Source organism: Opisthocomus hoazin, chromosome 3 (assembly GCF_030867145.1).
Source record: "Opisthocomus hoazin isolate bOpiHoa1 chromosome 3, bOpiHoa1.hap1, whole genome shotgun sequence".
Classification (NCBI taxonomy): domain Eukaryota; kingdom Metazoa; phylum Chordata; class Aves; order Opisthocomiformes; family Opisthocomidae; genus Opisthocomus; species Opisthocomus hoazin.
In genome coordinates, this window is record NC_134416.1 from 51,246,728 (window position 1) to 51,274,030 (window position 27,303).

General features: G+C 40.6%; 1 protein-coding gene across 2 annotated transcripts in view; it reads left to right on the forward strand.

Moving 5' to 3' along the window:
- The first annotated feature begins 1,568 nt into the window (after nt 1-1,568).
- B4GALT6 (beta-1,4-galactosyltransferase 6) overlaps nt 1,569-27,303 on the forward strand; it is a 33,132-nt gene continuing 7,397 nt past the window's right edge. For both annotated transcript variants that reach the window (XM_075416254.1, XM_075416255.1), the window contains exons 1-6: nt 1,569-2,032; nt 16,706-16,822; nt 17,175-17,288; nt 23,539-23,663; nt 24,186-24,302; nt 25,738-25,925. In XM_075416254.1, the coding sequence (XP_075272369.1) occupies nt 1,918-2,032; nt 16,706-16,822; nt 17,175-17,288; nt 23,539-23,663; nt 24,186-24,302; nt 25,738-25,925 (776 nt within the window). In that variant the 5' untranslated portion in view covers nt 1,569-1,917. The remainder of the gene's footprint in view (nt 2,033-16,705; nt 16,823-17,174; nt 17,289-23,538; nt 23,664-24,185; nt 24,303-25,737; nt 25,926-27,303) is intronic.

Sequence of the window (27,303 nt, forward strand, 5' to 3'; positions counted from 1 at the left end):
CATCACTCAGTCATCTATCCAATACCCATTGCAACAACATCCATCAAAATACTGCTGACAAATCTCTATTTCAGAGTTGAAGAAGCAGTATTTCTCCCTCTCCTACGGAAACCCTTGTGGGGAAATTCCTATGTCTACGCTCACCATCAAAGCGACAATCAGGAAATTCCATGATGTGGATCCTTACTGCTGGATGTACTGTGTTCTACGGTACATAGAAATGTTCCTGGTCAACACCTAGCAACACTGGAGGATAGAGTCACCTGTTTTTGACTGTTTAAGTAAAAGGTCTACTAATTAAACTTGTGGCTTTGTCATTACTGTCACTTACTTGCATCACTACTTCACTGATTAACCAATAATTTTGTATTTCTTGCTCTGATGCTCACATGTAAACTGACTTCGGCTTTTTACATTTATGATACAAAAATACCGATGTGGAAGCCTGCAGAGTGTTTGGAAGCTGTTTGCCTGTGGCTGAAGTGAAGCAAGAGATAAGGCCACCCCCTCAGCCTAAATGATAAACTCTACTCGACCATGAGCTGTGCTGGGTGAAAAAAAAATAATTAGTCTCATTTATTACTGAAAAAAAGTTGTCAATAACGCCTATTGCATAAAAACCATGGTGCAACTATAGTGATAGAGACGAAATTGTTCTGGGGGGGGGGGGGGGAGCAATTCTGCATCTCCATTCGTTTCGCCCTACCTCTGAACCAACTGAACACACACTGACAACACAGACCTGGGTCCTGGCAGCCGGGTGCCGCTGCCAACCCCTCGGCACACACCTTCCCCTCGGAGGCAGCGCTCCACAGAGCAACGGAGCGCTCACGGCCTCGGCCGGCTCACCCGGCGGCTGGCGGTAGCGCGGTCAGATGCCAAAGCAAGCAAGAAGCACAGCTGCTCGACGCGAAGCTCGTATCACTGGGCTTTTCTCGTTTTCTAACCAGCCCCGCTCCCAGCTGCCAGGCACCAAAAGCAGCCGCAAGCGGGAGATGCGGCCGCGGCTGCGCCCGGCAGCGGGGCAGCCCCGACTGCCAAGGGGGAGGGAGGCACGGGCAGGGCAGCACCACGGCGGGTGAGCGGGCGCGGCTGGGGCAGGCCGAGCTCCCGAGAGGCCCGGCGGTGCCGCGAGACCCGACCCTTCCCCGCCGCCCCCCGAGAAAGGCCGGGGTGGAGGGGCACGGAAAGCGGATCCCCGCCTGACGACCGGCCTCCGCAGCCGCTCCGCTCGCCGCCCGCTCCTCCCCTCAGCAGGCGGCAGCGAGCACCCCGCCGGACCCCGCCCCGCCGATACGAACGCTCGTCCCGGCGCCCGCCAATCGGGAGAGCGGGCTGGCTCTTCCCCGGCCTCCCATTGGGTCTCGGGCCGCGCGCGCGCCGCCGCCACCGCCCCGCGCCTCCTCCTCGCTCCCCCGCCCCCTTCCGCCGGAGCGCGGGGCTGGCGGGCGGGCTGGCGGGCGCGCGCCCGCGGCAGCGCTGCAGTCCGCCGGCGCGCCGGGGCTCGCGCACGCTCCAGCCGCCGCAGTAGCCGGGTGTCGGCGGGGCGGGGCCGGGCCGGGCGCGGAGGGGGCTGCCCGCCGGCGGCGGGGATGCTGCCGCCGCCACGGCCGCCGCCTGTGAGGGGAGAGCGGGCGGCCGCGGCCCCCGGCGGTATGAACAGTGGCGGGAACGTTCCCGGAGCCCCGCGGCAGCGCTAGGGGCCCCTCCCCGCTCCGGCCGCCGCCTGTGAGCCGCGGCGACGGCGGGTTCAGCCCGCCCGGAGCCGCAGGGGGAAGAAAGCAAAGGAGGGCGGGCGGGAGGGAGCCGGGCCGGCCACAAAGCGCCGCCGCCGCCCTCCCGCCTCCTCGATCCGCGGCGCTGCCCCCCGCGCTGCAGGGACTGAGCGGAGCGGCCGGCCGCCGGCGCCGGGGGAGGATGCCACTGCTGCGGAAGGCGCTGCGGGTCTCCAATCGCTCCATACTCGCCTTCATCTTCTTCTTCTCCTTCTCCTCCTCTTGCCTCTACTTCATCTATGTGGCCCCCGGGATCGGTGAGTCGGGAGCCGCCCCTCCGGGGAGGGGGGGGGGGAGGGGGTGGGCGCCGCGGCCCCCTCCCCCGGCCTGTCACCCCGGGGCGTCTCGGGTGCCGAAACGCGACACCCCCACCCCCCCCCGGCCGGGGGAGGGTCGGGGCGGCTGACGTTAACCTTGCGTTAATCTCGCATCTTTGTTCTGCTGGTTTCAAACGCTCTAGAAGATTCATCTGCCACACCGCTGGGTAGGTGAATGCTGCCCTTGCTTCCCAGGCCGGAGAAGCGAGGCAAAAAAAAAGCCGCTCGCCGTTTCACCGTGTTAAGAATTAATTGTAGGAACCGTGGAAGAACTGCCAGGCTGCCCGCTGGTGTCCCTTCAACGCATCCATCTTTTAAATCATTAGTAACCGCATTAATAATGAAGCACGTGTGAACAGAAATTAAGAACCAGTTTGAATATGTTGTTTGCTTCCATCAGTGGGATCTCTCTTCACAGGTTTTACAGTTGGTTAACTCTCGTTTCTGAAAGAACCACTTCAGAGGGGAGACAAATGATTTCTTTAAGAATAGCTACATACCTGCAAGTCTGGGTCAGACAAGAAAATGCACTGTTTCCGTTAGTTTGCTCTTCTGCTCTTTCTGGGAGACCATCAGGCTTTTTCTCAGTGGATGGTCCTTTCAGAACGGGTCAGCCTTTCCGCTAAGCTAAGGCAAGCGATATGCTGTGTGGTGCTCTGGGGTGCTTCATGGTGTTGGGTGTCTGTTGGCTAGGCAATGTCTTCCTTTTCTTCCCAGGGAACACCGATGCTTTCTCCTGTGCTTCTCCTTGCTGATCAGGTGCTACCTCAATACTTGCAAACCCATCTTGCTCTTTGTCCTCGGTGCTTTAAACTCCTCTCTGCAGTCTCTTGCTGATGACACCAAACTGGGAGGTGTGGTGGATACACCAGCAGGCTGTGCTGCCATTCAGCGTGACCTGGACAGGCTGGAAAGTTGGGCGCAGAGGAACCTGATGAGGTTCAACAAGGGCAAATGCAGGGTCTTGCACTGGGGAGGAACAACCCCATGCATCAGTACAGGCTTGGGGTGGACCTGCTGGAACGCAGCTCTGCGGAGAGGGACCTGGGTGTCCTGGTGGACGACAGGTTGACCATGAGCCAGCAGTGTGCCCTGGCTGCCAAGAAAGCCAATGGCATTCTGGAGTGTATTAAGCAGAGTGTGACCAGCAGGTCGAGGGAGGTTCTCCTCCCCCTCTACACTGCCCTAGTGAGGCCTCATCTGGAGTACTGTGTCCAGTTCTGGGTTCCCCACTTCAAGAAAGATGAAGAGCTACTGGAGAGAGTCCAGCGGAGGCCTATGAGGATGGTGAGGGGACTGGAGCATCTCTCCTACGAGGAGAGGCTGAGGGAGCTGGGCTTGTTCAGCCTGAAGAAGAGAAGGCTGCGAGGGGACCTAATATATGCTTACAAATATCTGAAGGGTGGGTGTCAAGAGGATGGGGCCAGACTCTTTTCAGTGGTGCCCAGTGACAGGACAAGGGGCAATGGGCACAAACTGAGGCACAGGAAGTTCCGTCTGAACATGAGGAAGAACTTCTTCCCTCTGAGGGTGACGGAGCCCTGGAATAGGCTGCCCAGGGAGGCTGTGGAGTCTCCTTCTCTGGAGATATTCAAGACCCACCTGAACAAGGTCCTGTGCAGCCTGCTGTAGGTGCCCCTGCTTCGGCAGGGGTGCTGGAGTAGATGATCCACAGAGGTCCCTTCCAACCCCTACCGTTCTGTGATTCTGTCATTACTACAAAATGTCCACGTTGAGTTGACCACTGAATCTACAGGAATTGTTTCCCCTTGATTGTTGTCTGTATGCTGTTTGGCTTCCTTTTCTTCACAGTCTTCTGTTTAGCTTGTAAATCCTTTTCAAGGTGCAATTACTGCTCCCATACTTACAGCATGTCGTACAATATTGCCATGCCTGTCAACTATTATTACAGTTCAAATAAATATATAAAAAAAATTAGGGAATATATCAGGGGTTGGAGTTCTTGAGTTCCTTGTCTGTCAGTGTTTCCCCTGCTGAAAGGGATCTAATTGAGTCTTGTGAGAGAATGATGCTGCTAGGGACCGTTTAGACATCTTGGTTCTGAGACACTAGTGCAATATCAGAGTAGACTTTAATTACAGGCAGTTGGTGTATGATTTAGAAAGCGAAGTGCAGTGTCTGCATCTTTAGAAATAAGTGTAACTATTAACATCTTACATAATGTATGCAACTGGAGTTTTACTTCATTACTTCAATGTTTCAGTGGGTATCTTTGTAGAAGTAGATGTATCTTCGTAGAAGTACGTCCTCTTTTTACTAAATAAGGCTTATGCAGTACCTTATTCAGAATCAGAGCCTTGAGTGATGAGACTCTTCTTTCCTGACTTCATCTTGCTGCTCAGGTGTTGGGTCTTACATGTCTGTTCAGTTTCCTTTGTACCAGGAGTGAAATGAAATCAACAGTATGCACCAGAAGTATTCTTGGGGTAGGTTATTTAGGTCTGACCAACCCCAAGGAAAGAAAACCGTGCTAAAACTGGTCTCTCTTGCTGTCTCAGACGTATATACTGCAGGTAGCTCTTTCAAGCTGTGGTTTAACCATACACACGAGTTTGTGAGATCACAGCTCTTTCCAGCTACTGTTCAATGGTGTGCTCCCCTAACTCTGTATGCAGTTGTGTTGTGAACTCATCCAGCTTAAACAAATCAAAACCTTACCATATTGGAGTTATTCTTTGTCTGTGGCAGTTCTGGGATCCAGTTTGAAATGATGCCATGCTGTGCTGGTCGTACTGGGGGACGGAGTATAGAAAGTGGTAAAGGAAAGGGCAAGAGGAAAGTTTTACAGTGGTAATCTAAGCCTGTCAGTTTGCAGACATGATGTTGAATTTACAGCAGTTTGCTCCTGGAAATGTTATTGTGTGGAGAGAAAGAAGGTCAAATATTACCTTAAAACCAACAGGCATCCTGTCAGTATTCTTGGGGAAAATGAAAGTTGTAAGAATGGAAGATTTTCAAAACATCTGATAACATCCCACCCCCCAAGTTTATAGGCAGATGATTCATCTGACAATCACATGCTGTATGATCATGCCATTTGCGTACTGTGATAGAACAGAATATTTCAGTGTGCTTGCTCCTTTCCACGGAGTGTGATGAAATAGGCATATCTAAGTCAAAGCTGATTGTGTGTGTGTGTGGAGAGGAGGAGGGCTCAAGATTGCTTACGGAAGTTCAGCCACCTTACCTGTTAGCAGTTTTTCATGAAATATATTCTGCAGTGAAGTCATAAATGGTTGGGATCTGTTGTAATTTATGTGTGCAGATATGTTTTAGTGAAGATTTTTTTGGTTCGTCAGAACACTCTTCCTCAACAAGCTCCAAGGCACAGTGGCAGAGAGGAGGGACACTCTGATTGCGTTGCAGGGAACTGGACCTGCTCCCTGGCTGGTTTCTCTTCCTGATGGTCAGAGGAACTGAAAAGAGAGGGAGAAGTTGCACTCCCAAATGTTTCATGGAGCAGCAGTGCACTGGAGAGGTGAAATAAGTGGTTTATGTAGCAAGATGGCTTCCTGAGTCAAAGCTGAGTGAAATTTTGAATTCTTATGGGCAGATAGACTGGAACTCCCTCCTAAGCAAGTAGTTCATGGCTTATCAAAGGGAGAAATCTGCACAAGTAAGCCCTTAGCACTGGGACAATTCTCAAAGAGGTCATTATCACATTCCGTCTGTCCACACTAATTAGAAAACAGAGTTACCACTTTTTGGCAAAATTGCAGATTTTGTGACAAATGCAGTTTGGGTCAGTTTGGAATACAGACAACTTGTTTGGAGGGAAAAATCTTAACTGTTTATTTAAAGGTCTTTATTTCTGTCTAATATTTAAATGTTTTTATTTGCACTATTATTACTGGTATACTACTTTTTTCCTTTTTTTTTTTTGTAGAGGCCTTGCAGAATGTTAGTTCTTTGGGAAACAAAAACTTTTGTTATCCCATGTGTTTCAGAATATTAGGAGAGGAAAAGCATTTAAATTTCACGTTCTCAGACACTGTTCTGTGTTTTGAGACTAAAACATACAATATTCCCCATAATATAAAAATAAAGTGTTTATGTGGTCGAGAAGAATTCATGCTCTATGCTGGGGTTGTTCATGTGAGTCCTTTCCTCTCTTCTGTAAGAACAGAAAATGGAATGAGGTGGAGATGGCTACAACCGCACCTTAGCAGCCCAGTGGTCTTTTGGTAGTCAGAGGAGGTCAAATACAGAAGCAGATGGATTTATAACTGCTGATTAGAGAAGACAACTGTTTTCCTGGTTTTCATTTTCCCTGTTTAATTGAGTGGATGTTTTGAAACAAAACTTAGAGGGATAGGATGGCAAGGTGAAATGGTAGAAAACATTTTTAAAAATCTCATTTAAGTGTTTAAATGATACTTCTGTGATAGTCTCAAGTATTTGATGGAAGCAGAAAACAGATGCTGCTTATCCAGAAAGACCACTTTTCTGACAATATTTCATCTGGTGCTCCTTCCCTGGTACATGAAATGAAAACATACAAACTGAAGTTGCTGGTTTTGAATTACTCAGTGAAGATGGCCTGTGATTCTGAAACTTCGCTGAAGTCACAAATACCCATGCGTACTGCAGTTAGGGACTGAAGAAGCTAGCTGAGAGCAGGAACCTTTGGCACCAATACGTTCTCTTTCAGTGTGGTAGATAACAGTACTGATAAAAGGGACTTGAATAGTTGATGTCTGGTGCCGACAGCTATTCAGAACACATATGTAGGTTTAAGTTTATGTCATGGAAAGGATCTAAATATGAGGAGAATAAGACAAGGTAGCAAGGCCATGGTGACCAAGAGAGAGCATTTGCTGATCTTATTTCACTGCCAAGCCAATCTGAGTATTGCCAGAGAATTTTTTTCTTTGCTTTTCCCATTTTCTATCAGCATCATAACTGAAATCACATTGGACAACATAACTGATCTCAGAAAATGATCTCTTACTCATATCTGGGTTATTCCTTTCTATCTGACTCCAGCAGAGAACCTTTACCAGGTGGGGCAGAAGGGTACCTTAGAGCTTTCAATATTGTAGTCACTCGCAGTCTGATTTGGCCAGCTTGGACTTGATGACCTTCGTGGTTCTCGTAAGAACTGGTTATGGAACAGTGCAGAGATCAGGGAAGATGCAGTCTGTCTTGGACAGCAGTAACTAGAAATCCTGAATGCTGAAATGAGATTGAGAAGGAGAAAAACAGCTACTGTCTTCTCTCTTCTGGTCTTGTGCTTCTCTTATCAAAACTTTACTAATTCTCTGGCAATCCGAACCAAAGGGCAGCTGTCCAGACTAGATAGAAATTGGAAGCATCTCCATTCATTTTAGCTCACAGTTTGATGTCAATCTTTTTTGTGTTCTGCTATTAGGAAATATTATTCCTAATAGAAAAGGGTGCTATCACTCCTTTTTGAACTTGTGCAAAAATGGAGGAAAGAGCTCAAAATGCAATCGGCAAGATAGGTGGTTGCCAGTGTTTCCAGGTGCTGAGCCCATAGATACGGGCACAGCCTTTGTGCTGATATTCTTTGTTCCTGGCATCTGTGGCAGTTGTGGTATTTCTAAAGACTTGCCGTGTGATCATAGAATAATTTAGATTGGCAGGGACCTCTGGAAGTTGTCTGATCCAACCTCCTGCTGAAAGCAGATCCTACTAGATCGGATTGCTCGGAGCCATTTCAAGTTGAGTTTTGAGTATCCCCAGGGACAGAGATTCTGCAGTCTCTCTGGGAAACCTGTTCCCGTGTTTGACAACTGTGAGAAAATTGTAATACGTAGTTGTAATTTCCTGTCTTGCACCTTGTGTTCATTGCCTCTGTGTACTTCCAAGCGTTCAGCTTCATCTTCTCTATACACTACTACTGCGTAGTAGAAGACAGCAAAAAAATTCATCCTCCCCTTAGCCACTTCTACTTAAGACTGAACAAACCCATTTCTGCTGGTTTCTACTTGTACATCATACGCTCCATCCTGAAAGATTTCCTCTGGGCTTGCTCTGGTATGTTAATGCCTGTCTCTGGGATCCCCAAACTGGACACAGTACCCCAAATATGGTTTCACAAGTTGCTGAATAGAGGAGGATAGTTGCTGTTGCTAATACAGGGCAGTGTACTGTTGACTGTGTTTGCCACAATGATACACAGGTGATAATACCTTGTCTGAAGGTTTTGTAAGAGAGCCTGTGTCTTCAAGGCAATAGGTTTAATGCAGCTCAAGGGCTGCACTGAAATAGGAATGAACAGCTAGCCTGTTTAAAACAAAAATCCTTTGTTAGTCTCCTCCTTTGATGCTGTGTGGAAATATCATCTGATAATACTGATGGTTTTTGCAGGATGTGGTAGATGTTCGTGGTTTTTTTAGCTGCTGTTGCCTTAGTTTACTCCCTTACAAGAGGGAATTGTTCTCATGGGTCTCTTACAAGTCTCTTGAGTGAATGAAATCTGTCTATCCCTTTCTTTCATGATTTCTGCAAGGAAATGTCTGTACTACAGACCTGGTTGTTGTTTGGGACCTATTTTCAGCTATATTCCTTTATTAAGGTTCACCTGTTATTAAATGCTTCGTTTGGAGGCAGGAGTAATTTCATTCACTGCAGTGGTTTTTCTTGCTTTCACTGCGGCTTTTAACTTCAGTTCCAAAAATTACAACCAAACCCTTTAACAGAAACATTTTAGTCAACTTTCTGATGAATAGTGTCTTCCCTAAGGCATTCTGACTAGTGCCTTGAGCTTCTTATGAGCTCAGGCAGTTTCGTGGGTAAGTTTTCTGCCTTATTCTGGAAGTGCAAAGATTTTTCCATGATGTTGGCCCAGCACAGTCATTCCTAGCACCTGATGCTGAATGAATTATTGGAGTTCAGTGATTCATGACTGTCTTTCACTTTTGCCAACAGATAAGCTTTGACTAAACTTGCATATTTCCTTCTGAATCAGTTGTTTTGCATCTTTATCTGATGGTTTTCCTAAAGCCCTTAGGTATACTTAGTTACTAGTCAGGGAACTTGTCTGCGTAAGATTTCATGGCGTACTCATTTTGTGGTCTTGCTGTTAGTCAGAAAAGGGAAAAAAAATACAGGCACTTACAGCGTGCAGCTAAGTTCACAAGGCCAAAGTAATTATGAGACCTCATGTGAAATGGGTTTTTGCTTAAGCCAGCCAGTTATTTGAATGTGGTGCTCTCATCAGTTGAGGAGGAGAAACTGAGGAGGAGAAACTGTATGCCCTGGAAACATTTATTTGAACTATGGTGCTTCACTGACATGGCCCAGTCTTTGAACATTTCCACATCTGTCTGTGGTGAAAGATAGCTTATCTACTGCATTTTCATTACAAAGACTGTTCCTACAAGTGACTGCTTGTTTTTTTTTACAGCTCTTAGTCTGTTTAGGGCAATATTTTGTAGTCAGATAATGCAATGATATGATGGGGGGCAGCATGCAATGGTTGTGCGTCATGTGGGATTCAGTACTAGATTTGTGTGAACACAGTGCAGAGATTGCTTTCAGGTACAAATGATGCCTATTTGCAAAATATCCCCAATGGTCAGTTCACTTTCTTTAAATTTACAGTTGTCCTTTACCGTCATGTTATTGTGCGTGTATTTTTTATTTTTTTAAATTTATGCTGACATTTGGATTATTTGATTTATAGATATGACAGTTTTCTAATTTTCTCAATAGCTGAACTCATTAAAACAAAATTCTGGATGAATTGGCAAGGCTTAGGCTTAAAGTGTCACTTAATTGTGTGTCATTTAATTGTTGTTATCCAAAGTCATCCTGTCTAGAACAGTCTTCATTAAACACGTCGTAATGAATTTTAATGACGTATTTTAAAGTTGGAGTTGAAATTTTGATTGTAGAAATTAAAAGAAAAATCTTTAAGTAAAAATATTTACTTTCTTGATTGAATCTGCCTTGAGTAGAGGGGTAAAAAAATAAACAAATATGTAAGTTGCATTTTAGTGGTTATAGCAGTGCTGATTGCTAAATATCTGTGGGATACTGTTTCAGAATTAGCTGTTTAATTATTTCTGGCTTGCTATATAATCAATTAATCGCCCGAGACTGGAGGATAGAATAGTATCAAGTGTGTTAGAAGTTGTATTGAACATTGTGTCATGTCTCATGCTTAAAAATACCACTAGAGAAAGAAATTCTAATTTTTTTTTCTTCACCAGTAAGTGGAGACTTGGTGAATGAGATGTCCTCTCTTACTGCCTCTGATAAACAGTGAACTGACATTTATTTAAACCGTCAGACTTGCAGTCAGAGGACTTATCCATTTGGCATGTCCTTTGTGGCAGTGAGTATGCATTGTCTGGAGTATTGAAAAAGACCACTACTAAAAACAGTTTTGAAGACTGTTGTACCTGATACAGATTCATGCATCTGCACTGTATGAATGATCCCTATTAACCTCCAGAGACATCTGTGGTTGTTGGTATTTTCCCTAGGTTGAGGTGATCTGTATCTTTCTAACGCGTTTTCTATCCAAGGAGATATGCATATGCAGACTCAAATGCAGTCTCGCCATACCCATGAAATAAGTTTGGATTTATTGTTAAATTACAAATAGTACAAAACTGGTATTAAATATTCAACAGCAGATCAAGTCAAGAAATACATTTCAAGGCATACAATTTTTTACTTTTTTCTGGTTGTTCCACATGTTTTGAAAACAACTTCTGATTAACAACAAATGTGTAACAACAAGTAAAATCCTGTGGAAGTTGGACACTTACCATAGGATTTATCTATGTTCTCTGTACATTTCAATTTGTGACTAGGAACCCGTTTACAGTAGTCTTACATGACTTTGGGTGTCATCCTACACTGCAAAATGGTTTAATGAATCTGTTTTAGAGACTAAAGTCCCTATCCTGTAGTTTTGGAAAATACTCCTAGCTCCTAAAATCGTGGCTGTGATGTTTTAGAAGGAGTTTTCATCTGAGCTCTACTTACTGTATATTTAGATTAGTTTGTAGAATTTAATCTTTAATGCTGTTGTGTTAATTTGCCATGCATGAACTCTGCCAATAGTGTATTTATAACTCTCATATTACTGAGAATAATACCTTATAACCTTGAGATGAGAAGAGGTCCATGTGGGACTTGTTCTAGAAATGTCCCCATGAGATGATTTCTCATTTATGATTACTAGTGGAGAATTTTCTGTTAACCCATTCAAATCCATGTCAATTTTTATGCAGTGTGTTGAATGTGCTTTTCAGAAGTCCAGTGAAAATGAGTGCTGACTAGCAGATAAGTAACTTTAGGGGCATTAGTCATTTGGTAAGACCTATTTTGTGTGAAGCTGTATTTATTGCATTAGAATTTTGCAGCGTCTCTGGATTCTCTATGATGTGTCTCTCTTATCTGAGGTTTTCAATATTTTTTTTTTCTTCCCCCTGGAAAATCAGCATATAATGTTGCTACAGCTGCTTTGATGATCATCATCTTACTTTTTAAGTATGGGGGGTGTTAACTTTTTTTGCTAATTGTGTTACAAGTGTTTGTGGTATAAGGCTTTTTTCTTGTGTGTTTTTGTTTTGTATGATAAAAGCTGAATTTTTAAATCAAATTTGTGATCTCCAAGTCTGTTCATCTTTTATTCTTTGGCATTTAAGAAATAATAGTTTGGTTTGTAATCTCATTAATGCTTCTCTGACAATCTTGTTAAAATAATGATAGTTCTAACTTCCTGCTGTTCTTCAGAATGTTAGTCATTGATCCAGTTTTAATTTCGGTTGTTCTGTTGTATACTTTACTGCATTGATTGCTTCTAAGTGCATGGCACACATTGTTTTGGCTTTGCTTTGGCGTATATGTACAGCATGACAAACTACTGAGTTCCTATGTAAAACTGAGTTTTTTTGCTTTTTCTGTGAAGCTAAGGGATCATAAACTAATGCAGTGTTGTGAGAAGTGGTTTAACTTTTGGTGTACTACTGTAACAAGCTTGATTCACTAATGGAGAGTGATCTGCAAATGAGACCTTTTTCTTTAAAAAAGTTGTAAATGGCCCTTGGGTGAATATTTAAATACCAGGAAGCTACCTGATGTAAAACATTGAGCCATTTTTACAAATATTTTTATATTGTAAGAATTAATGCATTCCCCCCCTAATGATCTTGTTTTCAGTCAACACATAAAATTATTAATAACCAGTGAGCTACAAAAAATGGAGACAAAAATGATCCATCTGATATTTTTAACATCTCCTCTGAAATACAGGATGATCCCTTTAATGCCCTAATATGCTTTATCAGAATGAGTGTTAAATAATGCCCTAGAACCAGGACTTTTGATGACTGACATGTGGCTGTGTGTTGGTGGTTGTTGATACAGATCTGGATCAATTGCCAGTGAAAATTTCATCTGAATTATGTATGAATTGATGCTTGCACTGCAGTTGCTTTAGGTGGAACATTGACTATGGTATTTATTCCAAGGTGTCTATATGGGTGTGTTGTTTTATATCCTGCACTGCGCTTCCCATTTGCTTAGCTTGTAAACTGTGTGACACTCTGGATTCTGTATGTTTCTTGAATCAGAAGTTGTGTTTCTTATTTAATATGGACCATGTATAGTGAAATAAGGAGAATATGGATAAAACTAGTTCTAGGTGGTTACATTGTTAGATGTTTTCTTTAGTTAAGTGTGAAATTTTGCGCTCCTGGATTGTGTATTGCCTTGCACTGTGAGAGGAGCAATAGTTGGTACAGCGGTTGGACCTGATGATCTTAGAGGTCATGTCCAACCTTAAGGATATTATGATTCTATAAATGTAGAAAGATGAATAATAGAACAGAATAGTTGAAATTGGATGGGACCTCTGGAGGTGATCTGGTCCAACCCTCCTGCTCAAGCAGGACCACCTGAAGCCAGTACTGCATCCATATGGCTTTTGAGTATCCCTGGGGATAGATACTCCACAATGTCTATGTAATTGTGCACAACCTGTGCCAGTCCGCAATTACCCTCATAGTAAAAAAGTGTTTCGTGATGTTCAGGTGGAACTTCCTGTGTTTCAGTTTGTGCCCACTGCCTCTTATCCTGTTACTGGGTACCATTGTAAAGAACCTGGCTCTGTCCTCTTTTTCACTCTCCCTTCATATACATTATATACATATACACCCGCCCTTTGTATACATCAATATGATCCCCCTGAGCCTTCTCCAGGCTGAACAGTCCCAGCTATCTCAGCCTTTCCTCACAGCACAGATGCTCCAGTCCTTTTGTTGTCTTCATGGCCCTTTGTTGGACTCTCTATGTCCATGTCTCTGTTCTACTGAGGAGCCCAGAACTGGGCCACAGGTGTGGCCTCACTAGTGCTGAGTAGAGGGAAAGGATCATCTCAACCTGCTGGCAACACTCCTAATGCAGCCCAGGATGCCATTGGCCTTATTTGCAGCAGGGGCACGTTGCTGGCTCATGTTCAACTTGCTGTCCACTGGGACCTCCAAGGCCTTTTCTGCCAAGCAGCTTTCCAGCTGGGTGGCCCCCAGCATACATTGGTGCCTGGGGTTGCTCTTCCCCAGGTGCAGGACTTTGCACTCCTCCTCGTTGAACTTCATAAGGTTCCTGTTGGCCTGTTTCTTCAGACTGTTGAGATCCCTCTGGACGGCGTTATGGCCCTCTGGCCTATCAACTGTTTATCCCAGTTTTGTGTCATCAGCAAACTTTCTGAGAGTACACTGTGCCCCATCGTCCAGATCACTAATGAAATGTTAAAAGGGATTGAACCTGGTGTTCACCCCTGGGGTACACTGTTAGTCACTGGCCTCCAACTAGGCTTTGTGCCACTGATTCTTACCCTCTGGGCCTGGTCAGTCAGTCAGCTTGCAGTCCACGTCACTATTTGCGCATCCAGCCTGTACATTAGCAGCTTGTCTATGACGATCTTATGGGATACAGTGTGAAAGGCCTTACTGAAGTCCCAGTAGACAATATCTACTGTTCTGCCCTCATCTACCAGCTTCGTCATTTTGTCAGAAACGTTTATCAGGTTGGTCAAGCATGACTTCCCCTTGGTGAAGCCATGCTGACTGCTGCTGATGATTTTCTTGTTGTTCATGTACCTGAAGAATGGTTTCTAGGATTAGCTGCTCCACCACCTTCGCATGGATCGAGGTGAGGCTGACCGGCCTGGAGTTCTCTGGTTCCTCCTCCTTAAAGACAGGAGTGACATATGCTTTCTTCCAGTCTTCAGGCACTTCTCCCAGTCACCATGATTGATCAAAGATTATCAAGAGTGCCCTCTCAATGACATGTGCCATCTCGCTCGGCACTCATGGGTGCATCCCATCAGGGCTGATGGGCTGTATGCGCAGTTTGCTTAAGTGTTCCCTGACCTGATCCTTTTCCACCAAGTTTTTTTCCCCCAAAGTTGCTTGGGGACTGGCAGAGCATTTGTCTCTTGGTGGTGAGTTTGGTTGGGTTTTTTGTTTGTGTTTTGGTTTGGTTGTGTTTTTCCCTTCCCCATCCCTGTTGCTTTTGCAATTCTGATTCTTTCCCCTATCCTGCTGCAGGGGGGCGATCAAGCAACTGGGTGGGGGCTCACCTGCCAGCTGAATCGTGTTGAAGTTTGCAAGAAAGTCATTCTTTGTTATTTAGGAAAAAAATGTCCTGTTTGAAAGGCAAAAATCCACTTAGTTTTACTTTTGGGAAGCCTTGAATTTTGAAATTGTTTGAAAGTAAATAATTGTTCTTGGGGGAATAGATCAAATTGCTTTTATGTTAATTTCTAAAGGAGAAGGTTTCTTGAGTAGATAATTTCATATATGTACAGATTCCCTGAGATTTTTAATATAGACACCCTAAAAACATAATTTGAGTGGAAAACTATGAGTGTAAGAAAATAATTAGAAACCCAGGTGCTTCTCTACAGTGAATTTTGGGTTACAATTTTGAGAAGTTTTTGTGCAAGTTTTCAGTAAAGAAATCTGAATGTTATCTGTTGTCTTGGATCAAGTTGTCTTGGATCCTGGTAAGAGTCATTTTTGCTGTATTTCCTACCTCTGTCATCAAGCCAAAGTTGTAGGTTTTTTGTTTGCTTTGTTTCTGTTGTAGTGGCTGGGGAGTGTTGAGACAACTTCAGAATCCTAGCAGCTGAGTAATTTTTACACAAATATAAGCTCTTATTAACAAAAACAAATCATGCTAGCCAAGAATTTGAGAATTATATGCCATGCATAGCACCTGACATGTTCAGAGCCTGTCTTTTGAGTGATAAAATTCCTTATTTTAATAAAGAGTTCTTTGAAAGCCAGGAGAGCCCCTCCTGTGCTTTCTTTTAAACCCAAAACCATTGTTGTAGGGTTTGCAAATAATACTCCTTAAAAGATTATGTTGGTATTTGTACTTCTGTGGGTGGCAGTAGTATTGTTTGCTAATGTGGTAGAATTAATCACTGTATTTTCCTCTGGAAATGCCCCAGTCCTTTGTTATTAGTTCTCTGCAGCTCTAGTCTCTTTGTGTTGGGCTCTAAGGAGATATCAGCTGGTCTGGATGTCATGCCACTGGTGCTGTGTTGTCTGATGAAGTGGTGTTCCTGAAATAATTTTCTAATTTTCTTTAATCTCTTTAGGCCAGATTAAGATTACTCTGTTGTTTTTCTGGTATGTTTAGTTCTTTCCTCCAAAGTCTCAGAGCACTTTTTAGTTAGAGTGGTCACTAGTTACGGCGAGCCAAGTATCTGCCAGACAAACGGGTGCTTAACATTGGTGAAGTGACAGATGATCTCTGATCCTTTTTGCTGTCCAGTGTAAAAAGTGTTTTCCAAAGGGAATTTGTCCTTTTACACTATTTTTTGAGCTCTGTGAGTTCTGGGTAGACATTTGCTTACTCAGACATAAATGCAGCTTCTTTTCCAACTCACTCTCTTCTGTTTTGGACAAAGAATGGCCTTGAGATCAGATTTGGGGCTTTGAGTGTAAGGCTGAGACAGGATTATTTCATGCTGTTATTAGTGAGTTGCTCAATTACTCAGAATGTTGATTTACTCACTGTTGATGCTTGTAAAAATATTTCACATATAATTATCAAACATTAATACTGGCAGTGATTTGTAGCGGTTGTATAACGAAACAGCTGTTGGGAGTGAATGAATAGCAGTACATTTTTACTGGAAGCTGTGTTAACTAATGAGTACAGAGGGTTACTATTCTATGGGACAAAAAGATTTTCTAGATTTTTTTTGTCCTATATTTCTATGATGTGTGTGTATATGCGTATATGAGGGGATGTATCTACATATGAAAACCTTTTTATTGGTAAATTCATATGTTTCATTCATATGTTTCTTGTTGTCAGTTGCTGTATATAAATTAGGGAAAGTGTCATATAAAGTGTGTATTGACATTTTATAATTTTGGTTTTTTGTATACACCTGTAGTTATGAATCCATTTTGTTCTTTTGTTTTGTTGCTGTTAGGTTTTACTCTTTGTGGATCTTCATCTTGAAGGATTAATGTTCACTAGCCATGGGTTCAGACATAGTAGTAAATACTGAACACATTATAAATAGATGTTAGAATAATTTGGAAATACCTTATTTTAATTAAAATTCAAAATTGTTTGTTTTATCAGCAAACACGTATCTCTTTATGGTGCAAGCTCGTGGTATAATGTTGAGAGAAAATGTAAAAACAATAGGACACATGATCAGATTGTACACTAACAAAAATACTACACTGAATGGCACAGGTAAGAATATTTCTTATTTAATTTCATTTTTAAAAGAGCTTTATGAAGAAATAAAAAAGCTGTGTCTTAATGACAGAGCTTGATTATGAAAACCTAGACCAAAGTCCTACTCCTCTGTAGCTGGAGTCAAGGCCAAATAGTTACTGTTTATCAGTTGACTTTAGTAGGAAATATTGGTCATATCTGTAACAAAGATACCTTAATTTAATTATTGTTCCTTTAGTACATTAAAATGTTTTTTAATCATGCTGCTAGTAATTTGTTACTTACAAAGTTAATGCTCTCACCTGTGTGATATGTTACTAATTCAGTGCATAACAGATTTTTACAAAAATCAATTCCTCTTTTCAAGATTATCCTGAAGGAAACAATTCTAGTGACTGTGTGGCTCAAACAACAATGTATCTTCCAGAAAACTTCACTTACTCTCCTTACCAGGCTTGTCCAGAGAAGCTGCCTTACATGAGTAAGTTTTAAACGGACCTTAATATTTATCTAGTAATTTGGATTGTACTTAAAACAAAATACAGTTATTTTAATATAAAATAGAATTGTAAGCAGTCCAAATATATAGCAGAAAGTAACAAATAAAGTACATCTGAGAATGGGCAATAATGCTTAGCAGAAATTTGCCTGTAACTATTGTGTTACTAAAGCTTTTGTCCTCTTTACTAATCACCTAATGTCTTTTAAATTTTATTTACAAAAGCATTTTACCTTCTACAAATTAAATACCAAATGTTTTTATTAATGTGTCAGAATGCCTTTGTAAAAAGTACCCATTCAGAGCTGCATATTTTGAGGAATAGTTAAAATTTTCCTTTTTAGAAATGATATTCCTAATACAAAGATTCATGAGTCAGAAACTAGTTCTCAAATCTCTGTCACCTGATTGCGGTTACCTCAGTATATAGGAAACTGAACACGATGGTGTAGTGAAGTGTGAATTGAAGGAGGTAAGAAAGTGTTAAAGCCCTGGCATAATGAGGAAGTAGTACTTCCATAACAAATGAAAAGTGGGGAAATTTTAAAATTAAGCCTTCAAACCCAAATGTTTAAGATCCCAAGCTATTAATAGAACTTGATGAGGTAACCCTAACTTTATTTGTCTCTAAGCCTAGAATCTAAATGTCTAATTATTTTGTTTGAAAGTGTTTAGTTGCAGAGGAGTGTCATGCAGAAATAAGAAGCTGAGTTGAGTACTTTGGTACCATTGCTGTTTTGGTTTGCTGGATTTTTATAAAACCTGTAATATCACAGCTGTCCTACGTAGCAGTATCCCCGTGCATGTAGAAGGTCTTATAAGAAGGTATTGCACAATTAAAGCAGGTACACAAACTGAGATTGGAAGAGTACCTTGATGTAATTCAGTGTCCTTAACCTGATTTATTAATGTGGCTGAAAGTCTGTTGACATGACTTTTTTATCTTCTCTCTGTAGACAAAGTATAGATTTGTTCGGGAAAATCCTTAAAAATTCTTGTTAAGAACCGTAAATTTTCATGTGAATTCCCCTTTCCTGCAAACTTGCCATTGTTCAGATTCAGACAAAATTCTAGGCATTCTTTGCTCTCCTCCGGCTGGTAGAGAAAGCAATCCTTAAAGACCAAGAAGTGTTAGGTAGGAGGCCAGTTTTGAAGATAAAGAGGCAAATCACTCCTGATGGTGAATGCTTTACCTTGACCTTCACCACCGATTGTTTGATATTAGAGATAGTTCTTATATTTAACCGTTATGAAATTGCAGTCCCTTGGCTAAAACGGGGTTCCGTCTTAGAAAGTAGTATGGAATTTTCAGCTTTTTTTCTCTATGTTAGGAATTGTTGTTACGTTATCAGAGTTGCTCTAGGAAGAAAGGGATGATTTAAGTATAAATGGTTTTCTGTGCTCTGCTTTGGAAGAAATCATAACTTCAGTCAGTAATCCATTGAATTACTTCAGTTCTGGTAAATGTTTTGTGGACAGACTTAATATTTTTGAGTGAAGAACAAATAATAGCATTAGTATAGATCTCAAAGCTAATTAGTTAAATTGAAATGTCTCATTTGGTGTCAAAATGGACCAACCAGAGAAGAAGAATCAACAACTCTCTGTAAATAAGTGTTAATATGTTACTAGAAGTATCTGTTCATTAGTATCTGGCAGTATCTATTATGCTAACAGTTTTAGTTTACTAGCTATATTTGAAATCAAACAAATAAACTACTGATTTGTAAGAGAGAAAATTTGAAATAGTTTCTGGAGATATTTATGATGCCTTCCAGAATTCTAACCTCTTGTTTTTTAGGCTAACACTTGACTTAAGCTGTGGGCTGTCATTCAGCATGAGCAAGTAATTAAGTATTTAATACACCAGAAGAGATCCATATCATACCAAACAAAGTCGCTGAGAAACTGAATTGCTGATCATTTTTTCTTCGAAGAAAAATAGTGGATTTTATTAGGCTAATCTAGATTCCATTATAACTTCTTTTTTAATCTCAACAGATAATTTTATCCAGTGAAGAGTACAGTAACAATGCTTGTTATCTGTGTTTCTCTTCAATGCCTCCAAATTCTAAACTTTGTCTCTTACATTGTAAATATACAGGCATAGAACCAAAGCTAGAAATCTGTTGCTTATGAACTTAAATCATGTAGAAAACTGTCTTAATCCAAGTAGCACTTAGCCACGGTGTGATTATATCATTATTTGAGTCTCTTTCCCTCCAGAAATAGAGTTTGACTTTGAAAAATCATGTAAATGTTCTTTTCTGTAACATTGCACATGTAAACAAATAAAACTAAATTATTGCAGTAGTAAATATTTTAACTACTTTGGGAAACAAATAAAAAATTCAAAAATGTCAACTCTGGATAACCAGAGAAACAAGAATGATGATTATGTTGATTGAAAAATGCATATAAGTTTTTTTTACTGAAAATTTCAAGGGTTCTGGCAGTTGAATTCTGCCAGAACAGATAGTTCAAAACTGTATTGACTTCTGCTACCTATTCTTGTGTATTAGTCTGGTGTCCAGGAGTGGAGGGATGAGGCAAGTTAGGAGGTACCAAGGTACCTTAGTAGGTCAGCCTGCTTACAGCATGTTATCTTAAACCATTGATGCAGACTTGTTTGCACGGACAGGTATTTAGAATTGCCAGAGCAGGGATGCATTCCGCTCTGCCGACCTTGCTATCAACCTCATTGGCTATATGTAATTCTACCAGGATTTGTTCATAGGTCTCCTTATTGCTGCTCTCTTTTCCAACTTTTTTTGTTAGTAATCTCTTTGTATTTACTCTGTCCTGTTCATTTAATAGAGAAATCATAATTTTAATAGAAAATAATTCACTGGATAAGTTACCATTCAAGAAAGAAATGTGTCTTTCACCCTGTGGCTTTCCTGTATACCTTTTTAATCACCATCTGTATATTTAATTATAATCTAAACAGAACTTCTCTGAAGATGATTTAGTGCAATGAAATGTTGTAGGTGGTCCTGAGATAGCCAGCTAAAGAAAGCGTCTTGAATCACATATATTTTGACCTCCTTAATAGTCTAAGATGGTTATAGAAGTCATCAACTTGCCAAATTTGTATCGTGACAGGTATGGTAAAATCATGTTTTGTCCCAAGTGCATATGCTCTAAAAATAGGACCAACTAGTGCCTTTTGTGTGTGACTCAGTCTTTGAAGGTTATAACCCACTGGATGAGCACTGCTGTGCTAATTCACAAGCAAGACACCTCTACTTCAAGATTGAAGCAGTTCGAAATAGTCTTTAATCAGCGTAATTTTAATACTGATTTGATAGGTAAATGGAAAGCAGATCAGGTTTCTCAGTTATATGAAATAAAACCCTCACGTTAAGTATTTTTAAGCAGTCTGCCCAAGTCACTTCATGGTTTGTCTAAGAGCTGGCTCTTAATGAGCTATTGGAAATAGCCAGATAGTCTCATTTGGTCACCTCAGTACACTGGAGTTGAATATACCTAAACCATTTTAAACAGAAATTAGGAAAATATGTTTTGTATTTATAGACTCTAATAAAAAAAAAAGCCATCAGTGGAGGAAGTTCAACTGTCTCCAGAAGTAGTATATGCTAGTATTCCATCAACTGAATAGTTGGTAAAAATAGGTAAAACATTGGTTATCTGTCTTCAGAAAGACTTATGTTTTTGTCAGTCTCTTCCTTTGTAGATAAACCAGTACTTTCAGCCTTTCTAGACTAGCTAATTTCTAAAGCCCTTGTTATTCTTGATTTTTGTACTGTAGACCTTCTCTAATTTGATTTCCTTTTGAAGCATCATAGCTGGCTAAAACCCTGGTTATAAAACAAACTAGCGATTACCTTCTGTCTTTCATATAACAGTGGTTAATGTATTCCAGAATGAGATTTACCATTTTTGTGCAATTGCCTTATAATTTATTTTCTCATATTAATAAGCAATCCATTATAAACCATCAAAATATCTTTCTGCATACTGCAGCATAACCAGGTATTTCCTGTTTTGTGTGTGTATGCTTCATTTCTCCTTCAGTAACAATCCATACTTTTTTTTAAATTAATTTCACTATTGATTTCAGTATATATCTGATCTGTTGAAATTATTTGTTTTCTGATTCTGTTCTTCAAAATGCTTTCTGCTTCCTGAGCTTTCTCTTTTTGTGAGTTGTATAAATATGTTTTACTGCAGCATGCTAGACCATAATGGAAGTAGTGAATACTAAGCCCAGATATTTACTAAGATGCCTTCTCATGCCCCGCCCCCCCCCCCCCCCCCCCCCCCCCGTAACACAGAAATATTGCTGATTTCTGTTTGCCCATCTCCTGTGTACTTTTGATAGTACAAATATTTCAGGGTTTACTACAGATACTTTTTAACAGTCTGGAGGAAATTTCATGATGTCCCATCAAGTTAGAAGCACCTGCCTTACATAAGTAATGTTTTACCATTCCTCATTTTTTTTAAATTGTTTTAATTTAAACTCTGTAAGCATCTGATCACATCTAAATTTTTCTCAAGAGACTAAGGTACCTGAGTCCTTTGCATCATATGGCTTCCTTTCTGGTGTAGTAATTGACCTTTATGTACCTTTATTTTCCTATTAGAGTCTATAAATAAACTGAAAGGTTCTTGTTGCTTCTGTCTCTTGGTAGTTGAAATTGATTTAGTGATCTATTTATTTTCTTAAATTTAATTTGTACGTTTATACTCTGTATACTGGTCCTGTGTTGATTGCCCTTGTTTCTACTTCTTGTAACACTTCTTTTTGAAGTTATTGAAGAGTTTGAGATACAGCCATAATGATCATCTAAGCTTTTCTTTTTTAAGCTTTGTAGGATTAACTTGTTCTGATGTATATTTACACAGTCTTTTTTCAGCAATTGCTAGGTTTTCTTTTTCTTTTAAAATAAATAAATAAATGTGAGTTTGTTTAAATCTGCTCTTAAAAGATCTCCTTGTGCTGCTCCTGATCCCTTTTTTCCCCTATGATTTTCCTCTTTTTTTAAACTTACCTTCTACATTTACAAGTAGTTCTATATTTATATCATATCCAAAACTAAAATAGCTCTTGCAGTATCTTCTGCCTCCTCCTGAAAATAATAGTTATTCTTAATATGCTCCAAAAATTTCAATCTTTCCAAAACATTTAGATAGCTAGTCAATTCAGTGTTACAACATGAAGCAATCTTTTGGACACAAATGGTATCTTTTGGGTATGGGCACAGGGGAGAAAATGGGAGGGATTCCTTTCAATGACTAAAATTCCAACTATGACCAAAAGACTTAAATTTTTAGACAAAGATAAGTAGAAAATTTTATGGTGTCTGTCAGACAGTTATTGCAAGATTTTTATTTAGTGATCTAGCATAGTATTTGCTGAAGAACAAATTAATCTTCTGGTTAAGGAGTGTTATACTACTTCTCTCCCCAAATTTTCTTGATTTCTTCTGCTTTTGAGGGTATTTACTATGAATCATTAGTTCCAGTTTTGAAATTTATACATGTGCTTAAGCTAATGACCGACAACTTTTATCGATCAACTAAGTGTAAATATTTTCTCATAATAAGTACTAACCTGATTTTTATTGCTACTATATTGTGGCCTTTATTCAATGTCTTACTGAATTCCACTCTCATCAGTAGCCACTTGTGAATCGTTTTTCCATTGGGCTAATTAGTTCTATCAGTGGTAATTCTCAAATCCAGCTGCTTGCTGTGAATTGGTTTGATACAGACAGTGGTGAATTAGTGAATGAAGGCTGTATGTGAAATGTGCGTAAGTATCTAGAATTTAAATTGAGGAAATTTGAAGTGTGGTGATAATGCATTTTCTTCTTTTTTGGAAGTGCGGGTAGGAAGACCCCCAGAATTTGCGTATTGGTTCAGTAGTGCAGATGATATGGAATTGTTAATAGTGGTACTTGAAATGAAAGGTGACTCTAGTTTTCTGGAATAGATACAGAATTCAAATTACTTTGCTTGTTCTGTGTCCTCTGAAATGAGTATTTTGCTTATAGGATTTATTGAAGGAATGTTTATATTGGGAAATACTGAAATTCATTCTGTAAAAACTGAACATTGAGAGGATAGTATAAGTTGTTTCTTTTTTGTCTGTAGGTAGTGTAACTACGAATTTCTGATGCTATCTGTCTGTCATATACCATGTAGCATTAGATCTGTTGTCCTAATTGAAGTGAATAAACAAAATTTTTTTTCCCGTATTTAGGAGGCCTTATCAATGTCAATATGAGTGAAATTAGTTTTGATGAAATACAGCAACTGTTTTCAAAAGATTTAGACATTAAACCAGGGGGACACTGGAAACCAAAAGACTGTAAGCCACGATGGAAGGTGAGGTGCTACTTTTCTGTTTTGGTTTTTTTTTTTTCCTGTTGGTGTATAATAGTTTACCATTGCAAACACTCAGTCTTTTACTGCTATATATTTTATATAATATGTAGTATGTTATAGTATGTGTATTATGCTATCTGTGCTCGAGAAGAGACTAAAGCTTGAAGAAAAACTTGAAATAGATTGTCAAGAACTTCTAAAGGTTAATTAACTGTTGTTATTAAACCTTTTTTCATACGGATGCAAACTTGTCCAACGTGTAAGTTGCTTAAAGTATAATTAGCAGCAAGTGAACATAAAAGGAAAATCTTATTTATATCATACTCAGATTTTTTTTTTCAATTATTTGAGCAAAATGCCAACATGCTTTCCTTGCGGGAACAAAAGTGTGAAACACGGAGCCAATTTAAATGTAGAAGTTGAAAAGCCTATGCAAGCCATGGAAAACTTGATCTGTATTGAAACATTAAAACTTAAAAATGCTAATGTAATAGCTTCATATATATATATAATTCTTTGAAGGTGGCAATTCTTATTCCTTTTCGGAATCGCCAGGAACATCTTCCAATTTTTTTCCGTCATCTGATACCTATGTTGCAGAAGCAGCGGCTGGAATTTGCCTTCTATGTTGTTGAACAGGTAACAGCATTTACTTGAAATTGACTCTTCAAGACTCCTTGCTAAAGGGGATTTGACATTCTTATCAAGATTTAGATGAATCCAGAATTTAAAAATTGATACTCCGCTGTTCTAATCCTTTGAATGAAAGAGCAAAGTTCAGCTCCACTCCAGTTTATACAGTGGCCAGACACACGTTGTTTTTCTTCAAATATGGGCTGATACTTTATAGGTGATAACATGGCCTCTTTGAATCTACTATCTTTGTGAGTTTTCAAGGACAAAAAAAATGGGGCTACATCTGTCTGGTGACCAATCACCAGCAGTGTTTCTCAGGGCTCAGTTCTAGGGCCAGTTCTATTCAGTATATTTATAAATGGATCTGAATGCAGGAGTTGAATGCACCATTAGCAAGTTTGCTAACGGTACCAAACTGGGAGGTGCTGTTGACTCTCGACGGGTGGGATGCTTTGCAGAGGGATCTAGAGAGACTGGAGCATTGGGCTATGATTAATGGGGTGAAATTTAACAAGCTAAAGTGCCGGATTCTGCACCTAGGATGAAGTAAAGGCTGGCACAAGTATGAATTGGGAGAGGAGTGGCTGGAGAGCAGCCCTGCAGAAAAGCATCTGGGGGTGCTGATGGGCAGCCGTCTTAATAGGAGTCAGCAGGGTGCCCTGGCAGCCAGGAGGCCAAACACCATCCTGGGGTGCATCAAACACGGCATAGCCAGCCGGTCAGAAGAGGTGACTATCCCGCTGTATTCAGCCTTGGTGTAGCCTCATCTCGAGTACTGTGTGCAGTGCTGGGCCCCACAATTCAACAAGGATGTGAAGGTCTGTGGACTGTATCCAATGGACGGCAACAAAGCTGGTGAAAGGGCTGGAAGGAGTGTCCTGTGAGGAGAAGCTAAGGATCTGGGCTTGTCTGGTTTGGAGAAAAGGAGTGTGAGGGGCGACCTCATTGCTGCCTACAGCTTCCTGAGGAGGGGAAGTGGAGAAGGAGGTGCTGAGCTCTTCTCCCTTGTATCCAGTGACAGGACTCATGGGAGTGGTTCAAAGCTGCACCAGGGGCAGTTTAGACTGGACATTAGGAAACATTTTTTTACTGAGAAACTTAATGTTTCTTTCTTAGTTTATATCAGTATTTCTCTAACTTGTAATGTCATGCTGTGTTAATCCAAACCACCTATATTTTGTTAGGTCAGAGTTAACTAATGCTACAAGCTGCTAATGCTGTTAAGTTCCATGTAAGAGGGGAGAACATCTAGACTTTTTAAATCATGAAATAGCGTTGATGTAGTTGATGCTAACCAGAGCTATTGCTAGAGAAATAACAGGCATTTTTGTCCATGCTTTTTTGTGTGTGTGTGGTAGAAGATTTATTTCTCATAGTATTGAAATTTTGTCTTTTTCTTCTTGATTCTTACAATGTCTCCTTTGTTTTCTGTTTGAAGACAGGTACACAACCTTTTAATCGTGCAATGCTCTTTAATGTCGGCTTCAAAGAGGCTATGAAGGATGCTGTTTGGGACTGCATAATATTTCATGATGTGGATCACTTACCTGAAAATGACCGAAATTATTATGGATGTGGAGAAATGCCACGCCATTTTGCAGCAAAGCTGGACAAATACATGTACATGTAAGTAATTAGCTTTATTCACGTTTATTCAACAGAAACATTCTCAAAGTGTGTATAAATTTTGTGACGGTTTATGCAGCAGATGAAACCAATAAAACAGCCTTGTAGTAGTTTAACCTGGCAGCCATCAACGAGCACTAGGCAGCAGCTCACTCACCTGTCCCATTTTCCCCCTACCAGCGGGATAGGGAGGAGAAATCAACAAAAGGGCAAATATCTTTTGTTGGGTTGGGATTAAGGCATTTTAATAAGACAGTGAAATAAATAGTAATACTACTAAAATTAACGATAATAGTAATGATAATGAATATGCAAAACAAACTATGTACAAAACAATTTTTCTCACCACCTAACAACCGATTCGTAACCAATCCTGGGCAGCGATCATGGAACCCAGAAACTGAGAATTTTGCAGAATTCCTGGAAAAGTTCAAACTCCTGGACAAGAGAGACTTTGAACTTACGGAAAAGTAAAAGTGCAGATTCCTGCCCCCCCAGCCAATCCCTATTAATAAACTGAGCATGACATCTGTGGAATGGAGTATTTCCATCGGACAGCTTGGGTTAACTGCCAGGCTGTGCTCCCTCCTAGCTCCTGCACACCTGCTCATTAGCTGAACATGGGAGACCGGAAAAAGTCCTTGATTTCATAGCAACAACTAAAAACATCAGTGTTAACAACATTCCTCTACTAAATCCAAAACACAGCAGCTGCTGGGAGGAAAATTAACTCTATCCCAGCCGATACTAGGAGAAGCGTCCTACCATGCTATTTACATAAATGAATATCTAGTTATTAGAAGAATCAAGTTTGCTGTCTACATTTGATATGTTGCTAATATGAAAATATTGTTTATGATTTTCAGTGTTGGACTTGTTTCAGTGAGGTTGATCTTTAAAAATAAAAAATTAGGGCTATGTATGTCAAGGGGGAAAAACTTACCTTGCTTATTAGAAATCTTTTCTGGATAGATAAGCCTTTGCGGTGGAAAAATGTCTTACTTAATTTTGGCATAAATGTACAATTTATTTCTGCTTCATACTGCTTTTTAAACAGAAGATTTTCTTACTGCTACACCGTCTTGTATTCAGTCTCTATTGACATTTGATGAACGTAGTGGGTCCTGCAGGTTTATTACCTCCTTCTGCCGTTTTACATTGATGATGTTTCACTTGTTTTTTAACACTGCTATCTCATGACACTTCTAGTCACTTCCCGTAAAGCTGTAGCTTGCAGCTTGCTACATGTATCTGTTTGCCATCCTGAAATTTTGTTTGTGAAGTTGATCAACTTGACAGCCTGGTCAACCTGATAGATCAAAAGCAATACATTGAAAACATGACTGTGTTTAGACTGCAGGTTGACAGCAGTGTAACC